Genomic DNA, 12,472 nt, shown 5'->3' with positions numbered 1-12,472 from the left:
TATTAACAAAGAAAGGGGGGAGATCCCAATTACACCTAAGAGAATTGTTCTCTCAACTCTTTACTCACTACAAAGGATTTATAAATTTTTGGGATGATGAACAAAGAAGAATTGCCTCTTCTTTTATAGGCAAACAATGACTTGGGCTCCAAGTGTGCTACATAGGCATTTCAATTATCCTCCACATCTTAGCATTCTTTGGCTCCAAGTAATTGACCATTCTTTGGCTCCAACTAATAGAAAGTCATCCAACTTAAATTGGCACATGAGTTTTCTATCACATAACAAAAAACAACTCTTTCAACTTGTCCTCTATACTAAAAATATGTCACTTTTACTTGTCCAGTTTAGAAAATCAAGATAGAATTTAACACGTAGTTCCTAATTTATCCTTATTATTTACTATAATCACTTCTAAATGCATTTGCCAAAACATTGCATTTATTATATTCAAATGGTGATATAGTAATATTGTCATTCTATTTTTGCCTCTTTAATAGGCGTGTCAAGTCAATGCATGACAAGTAAAAATGGAAGGAGGGACTATTATGTAAAAGGGAAATTACAGAAAAAGGACCAATTTTCCACTACTTGTTAAGAAAGTGAGAATTATTTTTCAAAACTCCTTTTAGCCAAGATGATATTCTGTTGTACTACACAAGATGTCATATCGTCATTATAACTTGAAATACCTGTTCCGTGGGAGTATCTTTATTCTTTGTGGTAGTATATTTTTAACTCAGTAATTACTTTCTTCAGCTCTTTGCATGTGAGTCCCTTCATTTTCACTATACAATTTTACAAAGGCACTTTACATGTTACCTTTTTAAAATAAATTAAATTCTAACATTTTAGCCTTCAAGAAATAATTAATGTCATGAGGTATATGACTTAAAATGATTAAAGAAATAATTTTCTATTTACTAAAAGGGCAGCCCGCGTTAGCAGGGACCAGAGATGGGCTGCACCCTAGGGGTGTGATGTAGACGGTCTATCCTAATGCAAGCATTAGTGGCTGCTTCCACGGTTCAAACCCATGACTCATAGGTCACACTGAACCTATGACCCGTAATTTTTTATTTGCTATTTAGTTTTAATTTTTGAATGTGCTCCAATACATTTCTTTAGTAATTTGGTTAGTTATAAATTACTTGTTCGATTATTATATATTAAATAACCAGAAATCAGTTTGTTTGGGAAATAACTTAGCTCTACTGGGTGCTTGATTCTTGGATTAGTCAATCTTGATTCAATTTGTTTGGTCGGAGCTTTCTTTTCATACAGGGCGGATTGCAGATCTAACATCATGAAGCATTGTGCTCGGAGAAGTCCGTTCTCATCATGATTGCTTGTCCTGACTTGCTTAGCTTACTAAGCTAGCACTCAATCTAACTTGGAAGTCTAATCTCTATCTTTCGGCAACTGAACTAGAAGTGGTTTAAGAATGAGAAAGGACTTTAAAATTTGATGTGGGTGCAATGACTTTCACGCAATTGACATGCCTTCACTTCTTAGCTTATTTTGTTTAGTAAAGTAACCTTTCTTGCCTAAACACAATAAGTATTTACCAAATTATTCTAGAGTAGCCGACCATTTTGTGATACATAGTCAAGATTAACCAAAATAGTTGCACATTATTTTCCCCTTCCAAGCTACTCAAACGTGGCCTCCGATTCCAACATCTGTCTCGATTTTTCAAATGTTTCCTAGTTCGATAGGGCATATATTTTTTGCAAAAGTATAATTCTTCCCTTTCAGTAATTGTATTATGTAAAAACAAAAAATTACATAAAAGGACCAATTTTCCACTACATATTAAGAAAGTGAGAATTATTTCTGGAACTCCTGCACATATTGTCTGTTCCTTGATTAGACGTATAAATAGTTATTACACACCTATAATTGGTGGAAGTTAACCATACATTACGAATCAGCTTTACTTGTTAGTATGTCAGTTTGAACTCCAAGTTTATATTAATAAAATAATGACAATCTCAAATTTGCCACACAGTAAAATTTTATAGAGGGAAAACCGAGGGAGTAAATAGATAAAATCGTTGTATTTGATAAAATTACAAGACATCTATGATAAGTACACACTTACTTTTTTTTTTTTTCCTTCTAGCAATACATAAGTGCTAAAGAAGAAGAAAATAATTAGAATGGAAGGAAACGTGAAGTGTGTGTAAGACTTTTCTTTTTCTTTGGTAGTCCATCTGAGCAAAAAATTGGAAGAGAATTTGGCACCTATGACATGTTGGAACTTGGAACTATTCCACACTAAAGTACAAGGCCTGCAAAAATGATACAACTATTGACCGGCTTGTCAACGAAATGACTTTCGAGTAACTCTGGAGAAAATATCCCAATATATTTCCACAACTTTAAGCTTAGGCTACAATTGAAACACCCTTTTAATTCGTTAGTTTATACTTCCATGGACAGTGAGATATTGACTCTAAGACCATTCTAATTCTATACCGTATTTTACAAGGTGAGAATTAAATTCCATTGACTCAAGTCTTGTAATGATCTAAGTTACGCGGGCTCTTCATTTTTTATGTCGAACCCGTCTCCACACTAGACTGAGACAGGTGCGTCTGCGGGATACGTCTCGAATTCGGTCAACCAACTTTGGATACTTTGATCAGAGTTCATGGACAAGTTTGGGGAAAAATTGAGATTTTGATTCCAAAAAATAAAAGATTAAACCGATTTAAGACATGCGAAATGGAATGCCCATCTTGGAGAATGAAAGATTGAATTCTGCAATATACATGTAAGTTTTCATAGAATATCTCTCAAAATTTAGAATTTCCTTATAGAACTATTTTTACAATTTTGAATTTTCTTAGCTGAATCCCAGCATCCGTATCCATACCTGGATTCGCACCCCTGAATCTTAAAATTTATATTTTACTGAATCCGACATTCGATTCGCACCCGTATCGGATACCCGCACCTGAATCCGAGCAACTTAGGTAATGATACATTTGTACCCTGCACATGCTCATCAATAACCAAAACAAGCAACTGGATTTTAGAATCGGATGGGGGTGCAACAACTTTCGTGCAGCTGCTATAAACCTCACTTCTTGCTTTATCTTACTTAGTGAAGCAAACTTTCGCGCCTAAACACCAATAAGTATTTACCAAAATACCTGGCAATTTGTAATACGTACTCATATTAACCAAAATTTGTGCTGCACACTATTTTCTCCCTTCCAAGCTACTCATACAAACAGAAATGTGCCCCTTTAATTCCATCACCAGCCCCGATTTCCAACGACATTCTTGTTTTCTCTAGCTTGAAAAGTTTTCTGGTTCGATAGGCTATATAATAGGGCAATTTCCAATTAATATCCCTTGAGGTTCGAGGAAATGGCCCCTAGGACCTCAAAATTTGCGAGTGGATAACGATAAGTACAACTCTTCACGGGTTCAAATAATAATCCAAGTATAATTCTTCCCTTTCAATAATTATATTATGTAAAAAAGAAATTACATAAAAAGGATCGATCATTTCCACTGCTTTTTAAGAAAGTGAGAGTTATTTCCAAAACTCCTTCTCCCCAATATTTTCCATTCCTTGACTTGAAGTATAAATAGTACAATACAACTATAATTGGTCGAAGTTGGCCATACATTACAAAGCAGCTAATTGTTAGTATGTTAGTTTCATAACTCCAAGTTTATTGTGATAAAATAATAACAATCTCAACTTTGGCACTCAGTAAAATTTAATAGAGGGAAACTGAGGGAGTAAATAGATAAAATCACTGTACTAGTAATTGATAAAATTACAAGACATCTATAATAAATACTAGCAAGGTACACAAAGATCTCTAACTGCTTTACCTAAAACGTAGCTCAAGTGCTTTGGCTTTTTCCCAATTACACACTTCTTTTCAATACAAAAGAACAAGAAAAATTAAATGGAGAGTAAATGGAAGGGAAGTGTGTGGGCCATCTGAGCAAACATTGCCAACAATTCCACACTACATGGGCCAACGAAAATGATACTACAACTATTGACAGGCTTGTCCATTAGCTTTGAATAATTCTAGAGAACATCTCCCAAATATATTTCCACAACTTTAACCTTAGGCCACTATTGAAGCTTTATCTCCAAACACCCTTTTAATTCGTTGGTATATACTTCCTTAGACAGTGAGACGTTTACTCATTGACTATGAAATCATTCTAGTTCTACTCGTAATTTACAAGCTGAGAACTAAATGCCATTGACTCTTCCACTTGCAATCCTTCTTCCAGTCAGTGTTGATCTTCAACCAATTTTCAGGGGGCTTAGGTAATATCACTACCATACTTTCAATGTTGAGAATAAGGCCCATAACCTGTTGATAAATGACTTCCCATCTGGAGCTTCATTCTGTATTACTCTTTACTTTGGAGATTACCCATTTCAGATGAGAAAGGATCTATTATTGGATTCTCTTTGTATAACATTTGTTACCTCTATATATGACTGAGCTATAAAATTTATTAGACCATTCAAAATTCTAAGTCCAAAATTGATATAAAAAAATTTAAGAAATATTTATAAATTAAATTACAATAAATACTTTTATGTATAAAACCAATTATGAACGAATTTTTTTCTTAATATCAAACCAAATCACTAATTGATTTTTTTTTTTTTTTAGTTTGATGCACATGCTCATCAATAACCAAAACAAGCAACTGAACTTTCCCCATTCAGAATTGGACTGAAATAAGGAAAGGTTTATCGACGGTTTTACTTGTCAGTACTAATCAACTAGGACTAGAATGTCAGAATACTCCAACCTTATGGAAGTGAACATACATGTTCCTCTTTCATGAGCCTTCCTCTCTGTGGAATTAAACATAGCTTAAGTCATTCGGAGATGTAGTTTTCCCCCAATTTCTTATAATATTATACTGTTGGAAATATTTCCTATATTCAGTTTTACAATTTTTGATTTCTAACTGATCTTGATATTAAAAGAGTTAGTCAAAATCTTCTTCTGTAATTCAAATGTGCAGGATTTACTGGTAGAAAATTCTACTACCTGTTTGAGAGATGCTATTTCGGATCTCATGACCCCTTGCAATCAAAACATGTAAAACATGTTGTTCTTTCCTTCTTAATGAAATGGAGATGATCTGGAGTAAGGAATGGAAGGGAAATGGTGATGCTTAGCTTAACTTGACAAACTTGACAGGTTGGATTTTTCTATTTGATTTTTATTTGAATTTTCAGAGAATATGTTCTGAATTCTAAAGTAAACTATTTTGGGCTTGGGATTTTTTACACAACAACCTATAACTTCAAAACCTATTATGGGTGTGGAATGTGGTGATTCCATCAAATGCATAATTAAATTTGAGCTTCTGTGGATAAGCATATTTTAGTGTTAGAATGGATATTGGTGTTAAAATAAATAGTCTCTTAACTTTTCCTTGTCCTCCCTTCATTGATATTTTTATGCTATCACCCATTTTCTCTCCAAAACAAGGTGGAAGTGGTCACAGAATCTTGCTTCCCCTTTTGTGTTGTACTTGAGTTAAATGATATGACATTTTGCTTAGAGATGTTGAAGAGTTGTATCCACAATCTAAACTTCACATTTTTTTAATTTATTTTGGGCATTGAGATCATTATAGGGACAGGGGTTCTAAAAGGAGAAGCCAAAGTAGAGGGGGAGGGGGTATGAACGTGATCAGTACCGTGGGAGACACAAAGATTACCGTCATCAGAGCAGAAGCCGCAGCCCTGATTACCACAAAGGCCGTGGGAGAGGTAAATATGATGAGGAGAGGTGCAGCCGAAGTCGGTCCATGGAAGTAGAATTTTTTTTGGTTAATATTTTGCTTCTTATCTCTCTCTTCCCCTTTGAAAACTATTTTCATAAGCTTTGTCTAACGTTTCATTTTATATTTAAGTGCCTCCCCTGCTCGCCGAAGCCCCTCCCCTGCTCGCCATAGCCCCTCCCCCGCTCGTTGTAGCCCCGTTCCTCGAAGGAGCCCCTCTCCACGTAGAACAACCCCCTCTAGAGATGCTAGTCCAGATGGACGTAATCACAAGGGCTGGTCTCCTACTCCAAAGAGTATCTCACCGTGGGGGTAGACGTGTTGTTCTTCGCAACCCCTTGCCGCGTTCGATCTTGATGTAAGTTGTGGCTAATCATATGTTGTTTCGTTATAGTATAAACTTGATGAAAAAGTATTATTTTTCTTTTGCAGGATTAAGAAGCAAGGGAGGAGGCCACGGTTGTAATCTAGCTTTGGTTGATCTTTGCGTATCGGGACATTCCCAAATGAATGATCATTTCATGTGATTACCATTTTTTTTCTCTCTTAACTTCATATTCTACCCTGGGAAGGTGTTAGTTGTTATCTCCTCTAAGATGAAAGAAAACCATGCTTGTATTCTCACCTTTCTTATTTTAATATGGGCAAATTAGTTTACACAAAACACAGTGAGTCAGTGGAATTTATTTCAAACAAAACTTACTTCGGGCACCTTTTTAACCCCTAAAACGATGATCCGAATGTCTATGTATCCTTGATGTATTGAGCCTACATTATTGTACGCAGAAAAAATATCAGGTTCTATATAAAATATTAACGTTTCGGAGCCTTGACACATGACTAATCGTTGGTCAAAGTATGGAAAAAAACACTAAGTGTTGCAAAAAAAAAAAAAGATTTATTAAAATAAGATGTTGCAATCTTTTTATGAAAAAAAACACCAAGTGTTCTTTAAGTGGGTAATTTTTTAATGCGTAACTTTATTTCAAATATGTTGCGATCTTTTTAAAATAAGATTTATTATTACGAAATAGATACACAAAAAAAAAAGCTTAATTTTACTAAAACATGCACAATTAGCTTAAATCTGAATCCTAAAATAAAAAACTTTAAGCTAATGACAACAAGTCTCCAAACAAAAATGGACTTCGAGCACTTTTCAATCACTAAAATGACGACCCGAAGTTTTGCTTATCCTTGATGTATTGAGCCTACCTTATTAATCACACAAAAATAAGTAGGGTTCTATATAAAATATTGAAGTTTTGGAATCTCGAAGCATGACTAATCTGTGCCCAAAGTACGGAAAAAGTGTGAAACAAAAAAAAAAACCAAAAAAAAAAGATACCCAGAATAAATACTGCGTTATTGGACTTAAATGAGCCGTTCCAGTTAAATCCAATAACACAGTAAAATACTGCATAAAAGGTACTTTGGTACTAGTTTTTTTTTTTTCTTGAGGTATTTTGGTTCACAGTGTTTTTTTTGGGGTCATTTTGGTTCCGGACTCACAGAAAGAACAATCCTTCAATTTCATTCTGTATCGACGAACCAATGGACAAAAACAAAATTGTTTTCAGACGATAATAACATGCCAATTGAACAATTTCCCTGTACAAAATTTATCGCTAAGATATTTCATAACTGGTGTTTGCAATAAACCAATAAATGTGTAATGTGTTTACAGATACACTTTTATCTTTTAATGATGATATAAAGCTGGCACTGAACAAACAGTTGCTTAAGAATAAGAAAGGGCTTCTCGTGACGCCTTTGCTTCTTGCCTTAAAGCAACCTTTTCGCGCCTAAACACAGACAAGTACTTACCAAATTTTTCTAGAGTAGCCGACAATTTGTGATTAAGTTAACTAGAATTTGTGTTGCGCATTATTCCAACTCTGGTGCCCGTCTTGATTTCCAACGGAATTCTTGTTTTCTCTAGCTTGAAATGTTTTCTAGTTCGACAGGACATATAATTTGCAAAAGTATAATTATTCCCTTCCAATAATTGTATTATAAAAAAGAAATTACATAAGAAGGATCAATTTCCACACTTTCAAGAAAGTGAGAATTATTTCTGAAAGCCCAATAATGTGTAATCCTTGACTTGACATATAAATAGAAAAATACACCTATAATTGGTCGAAGTTAACCATACATTACGGGGTAGCTTTACTTGATAGTATGTTAGTTTGATAGCTCCAACTTTATTATAATAATAACACTCTCAAATTTGGCACTCAGTAAAATTATATAGAGGGGAAACCAAGGGAGTAATAGATAAAACCACTGTACTAGTATTTGATAAAATTACAACACATCTATAATAAATACCTAGGTACACATAGATTTGTAACTGTTTTACGTAATAACCAGTTCAAGCAAGTGCTTTGGCTTTCTCAATTACAATTCTTTTTTTCCTTCTGGCAAAACATAACTGTTAAAAGAACAAAAAAATTGGAGAGTAAATGGAAGGGAAGTGTGTGAGACTTTTCTTCTTCTTGGGTGGGCCATCTGAGCAAAAATTAGAACTATTCCACACTACATGGCCGGCGAAAATGACAGGCTTGTCTATTAGCCCGTCAATTACGGAATGACTTTGAATAATTCTGGAGAAGATCTCTCAAATACATTTCCACAACTTTAAGCTTTAACCATAATTGAAATGTCATCTCCAAACACCCTTTTAATTCGTTGGTATGTACTTCCACAATTGAGACATTGACTCATTGACTTCAAAGTCGTTCTAATTATACCCGTATTTTACAAGCTGGAAATAAATTCCATTGACTCACAAGACTTATAATGATTCTCTACAATATAAAACTCTGTCCTGCACAAGTTCTTCACAAACCAAAACAAACAACTAAATTCTTTTAACAATGATGATGGTTCCCAGAGTATTTTCTTTCCTTCAGCTTTCCACTCTGTTATATCTCTTCATAGTTACTTTTGCTTCTACTGAGGAAGCAACTGCTCTCCTCAAATGGAAAGTAACTACCCTAAACCAAAATAATTCTCTATTGGCTTCTTGGACATTAAGCACTGATGCATGCAGGGACTGGTATGGAGTTAAATGCTTAAATGGTAGGGTAAACATGTTGAATATTACAAATGTTAGTGTCATTGGCACACTCTATGATTTTCCATTTTCATCACTCCCTTTTCTTGAATTTGTTGATCTTAGCATGAACCAGCTCTCTAGTACCATCCCACCAGAAATTGGTAAGCTCACTAATCTTGTCTATCTTGACTTGTCGATGAATAATCTTTCTAGTTCAATTCCTATTACTCTAGGTGACTTAACTGAGCTTCAAATTTTGTATCTTCATTCTAACAAACTTTCTGGTCCCATTCCTAGTGAGTTGGGGAATCTGAAAAACCTCAGTGATTTGAAATTATCCCATAATCGCCCTTACCGGTTCAATTCCAATTACTCTAGGTGACTTAACTGAGCTTCAAATTTTGTATCTTCATTCTAACAAACTTTCTGGTCCCATTCCTAGTGAGTTGGGGAATCTAAAAAACCTCAGTGATTTGAAATTATCCCATAATCGACTTCTTACGGTTCAATTCCAATTACTCTAGGTGACTTAAGCTGAAAGCTTCAAATTTTGTATCTTCATTCTAACAAACTTTCTGGTCCCATTCCTAGTGAGTTGGGGAATCTGAAAAACCTCAGTGATTTGGAATTATCCCATAATCAGCTTACCGATTCAATTCCAATTACTATAGGTGACTTAACTGAGCTTCAAATTTTGTATTTTTATTCTAACCAAATTTCTGGTCCTATTCCTAGTGAGTTGGGGAATTTGAAAAACCTCACCGAACTGGAATTATCCCATAATCAGCTTACCGGTTCAATTCCAATTACTCTAGGTGACTTAACTGAGCTTCAAATTTTGTATCTTTATTCTAACAAACTTTCTGGTCCCATTCCTAGTGAATTGGGGAATCTGAAAAACCTCACCAAACTGAATTTATTAGATAATCAACTTACTGGTTCAATTCCCAAAACTCTAGGTGACTTAACTGAGCTTCAAATTTTGTGTCTTCGTTCTAACAAACTTTCTGGTCCCATTCCTAGTGAATTGGGGAATTTGAAAAACCTCACTGTACTGGAATTATCACTTAACCAACTTTCAGGCCATTTGCCAGACCAGCTTTGCCAAAGTGGGAAACTTGAGAACTTCACCGTGAATAGCAACAAGCTAACAGGGCCTATACCAATTAGCTTGAGGAAGTGCTCTAGTTTCAAAAGGGTTCGCTTTGATAACAATAGTTTCACTGGGAATTTATCTGAAGCTTTTGGCATCTATCCTAAGCTTCAGTTCATTGATTTAAGTGACAATGATTTTCATGGTGAACTCAGCAGCAATTGGGGGAAATGCAAGAATTTGACAAATCTGAAGGTAGCCAGAAATAACATAAGTGGTAGCATACCACCAGAGATTGGAAATATCAAAGGGCTTCTTGGACTTGATCTTTCATCGAATCATTTGATTGGGCAGATTCCTAAGGAAATTGGAGATATAACCTCTCTAGTTAAGTCAGGCAAAACAACAATATTTCCGGCAATATACCCGGGGAACTTGGTCACTAACAAAATTAGATTCCCTTGATCTATCAGTCAATAGATTGAATGGGTCGATCCCAATTTTTGTAGGAGATTACGTGCACTTGTTTCAGTTGAACCTGAGCAACAACAAATTTGGGCAGAAAATTCCAATGGAGATAGGGAGGATAACTCAACTTAATATACTTGATTTGAGCCATAATCATCTTGTTGGAGGAATACCCCCTTATCTATCTAATTTGAAGAGCTTGGTAAGCTTAAATCTTTCCCACAATGGCCTCTCTGGCCGCATTCCCGAAGAACTTGAAAAATTGACTGGTTTGCAATATGTCGTGTTGTCATACAATGAGTTGGAAGGTCCAATCCCTAATAATAAGGCTTTTATTAATGCCTCATTAGAGGGAAATAAAGGTCTTTGCGGAAATGTAAGAGGACTCCAGCCTTGCGAAAGGCCATCTTCTGTGGTGAAGAAGCAGTCAGTGGCAAAGAGACGTAAACTCATCCTCATCACTGTACTTCCTGTTATGGGAGAACTAGTACTACTCTGTGCTTTCATTGGTGTTCTCTTTATGTGTGATAAAAGAAAGAAAGTTAGAGATGTTGAAAGACGTGATGATGGTTGGATTTCGATATCCATGTTAGATGGAAAGGCATTATATAGAGATATCTTAAATGCCACAGAGGAGTTTGATGCAAAATTTTGCATCGGAAAAGGAGGGCATGGAAGTGTTTACAAGGTAAACATTCCATCATTAGGGAATATAGCTGTGAAGAGACTTCATTCTTCATCTGAGAATGCACATCCCAAATGCTTTATGAATGAAGTAAGGGTATTGATTGGGATTAAGCACCGGAACATTGTGAACCTCTACGGCTATTGTTCGAATGCAAAAAACTCGTTGTTGGTTTACGAGTATGTGGAGAGGGGGAGTTTGTCTAGTATTTTGAGCAATGAAGTTGAGTCCAAGAAATTGGATTGGCTTAAAAGGGTGAATATCATTAAGGGTGTTGCTTTTGCTTTATCTTACATGCACCAGGATTGCTCACCACCTATTGTTCATCGTGACATATCAAGCAGTAATGTTTTGCTTGATTTGGAGTATGAAGCTCGTGTTTCAGATTTTGGCATAGCTAAGCTTCTGTCTTGACTCATCTAATCGCACTGCGACTGTTTCACAGTAATATGGATATGTTGCACTGGTAAGGTCTAACTTTATTTATTATCCTTGTTTTAAAACTCCATGAACTATAGCCAAACACTCTTTACACTGTTTTTATCTCATTTACACATTTAAATTGTTATAACTTTTGGAAATTGTATTGTTTCAGAGCTTGCATATACAATGAAGGTTACACAAATGTGTGATGTCTATAGCTTTGGAGTATTAGCATTGGAGATAATCAAAGGAAAGCATCTTGGGGAATACATTACTATGCTAGCAAATTTGTCGACTAGAGATCATGTGCAGCTTAGCGATTTGCTTGACGAACGTCTTCCATATCCTGAAGATAGGGTAAAAGAGGTTTTGTGTTTTATCATCAAGCTAGCAAGTTCTTGTTTGCTTGAAACTCCAAAATCAAGGCCAATAATGCAGTTTATCTCTAATAGGTTATCATCAATGAATCCCCATCCACCTACTCATGTAAGGCGAGCTATATAATCCCTGAGATGTGAGGTGTCTTTGTATGAAAATGAACAAACTTTGAAACCAAGTGGCTGTGAAGTAAGTTATTTGATGAGACGGTCCATGCCAAAATTATTACTGGGACTAGTATTGTTGTATCGTCAGGGTGCTTATCTGGTTTATTGTATTAAAGTGTATAATGTAGAAGGAAACTGTTCCTTGTGCTAAAAAGTAATGAAAACAAGCTTCATATTTGCTAAATACTGATGTTATGGGATGGAATAATTGCTTCAAGCCAAGTGACGACAGAGTCAATTTTAGGAAAAAAAAAAGGACATCAAATTCGCGCTGCCATTATTTTCTTGAGTTAGTTTAGTTCTCCAAATTAAATACTATTTTGAATACAATAAACTAAGTACCCAATTTTAGAAAGAAAAAAAAAAAAGGACATCAAGAGAATAGTTTGATAATAAGT

At 35.2% G+C, this 12,472-nt stretch overlaps 2 protein-coding genes across 2 annotated transcripts; both read left to right on the top strand.

Annotated features, from left to right (window-relative positions):
- The first annotated feature begins 8,663 nt into the window (after positions 1–8,663).
- LOC132035388 (probable leucine-rich repeat receptor-like protein kinase At1g35710) lies at positions 8,664–9,259 on the top strand. The gene has a single exon (XM_059425645.1). The coding sequence runs from the start codon at positions 8,679–8,681 to the stop codon at positions 9,240–9,242; it is 564 nt and encodes a 187-aa protein (XP_059281628.1). The 5' UTR covers positions 8,664–8,678; the 3' UTR covers positions 9,243–9,259.
- Positions 9,260–9,506: 247 nt separating this feature from the next.
- LOC132034860 (MDIS1-interacting receptor like kinase 2-like) lies at positions 9,507–12,033 on the top strand (the record flags this gene model as incomplete). Its single annotated transcript, XM_059425204.1, has 3 exons — positions 9,507–10,350; positions 10,463–11,497; positions 11,702–12,033. Coding segments are annotated over 3 exons (2,211 nt in total), but the record flags the coding sequence as incomplete, so codon positions are not given.
- Between the last annotated feature and the right edge of the window lie 439 nt (positions 12,034–12,472).

This window comes from Lycium ferocissimum, chromosome 10 (genome assembly GCF_029784015.1).
Source record: "Lycium ferocissimum isolate CSIRO_LF1 chromosome 10, AGI_CSIRO_Lferr_CH_V1, whole genome shotgun sequence".
NCBI lineage: Eukaryota > Viridiplantae > Streptophyta > Magnoliopsida > Solanales > Solanaceae > Lycium > Lycium ferocissimum.
Note: the sequence above shows the minus strand (reverse complement) of the source record. Positions and strands in the feature narration are given on the sequence as shown.